At 39.7% G+C, this 295-nt stretch overlaps 1 protein-coding gene across 1 annotated transcript; it reads right to left on the minus strand.

Annotated features, from left to right (window-relative positions):
• Positions 1-7: 7 nt before the first annotated feature.
• LOC104775538 (transcription factor PRE1-like) lies at positions 8-285 on the minus strand (the record flags this gene model as incomplete). Its single annotated transcript, XM_010499540.2, has 1 exon — positions 8-285. A coding segment is annotated over one exon (216 nt), but the record flags the coding sequence as incomplete, so codon positions are not given.
• Positions 286-295: the final 10 nt, after the last annotated feature.

The following is a 295-nucleotide window of genomic DNA, read 5'->3' on the forward strand; positions in this document are numbered from 1 at the left end:
ATATATAGAGCGATCATGAAAGATTACATGAGTAGGGCTTAGCTTGTCAAAAAGTCAACAAAAAGAAAGTTACATGAGGAGGCTTCTAATAACGGCGGCTTCAGGGCTATCTTCATCGACAGATTCGAGAAGCTGAGACAAACGCTCGCTGAGGTTGTCAACTTCTCTGTTCAAGCTTCGTATGTAGTTGCATGTCTCTTGCAACACTTTCGAGGCTGATACCTTCAACAACAAAAATAAAATAAAATCCTTATTAATGCATGCACTTTTTATGTGTATGCAGATGCATGCAAGC

Source organism: Camelina sativa, unplaced genomic scaffold (assembly GCF_000633955.1).
Source record: "Camelina sativa cultivar DH55 unplaced genomic scaffold, Cs unpScaffold18111, whole genome shotgun sequence".
NCBI classification, from domain to species: domain Eukaryota; kingdom Viridiplantae; phylum Streptophyta; class Magnoliopsida; order Brassicales; family Brassicaceae; genus Camelina; species Camelina sativa.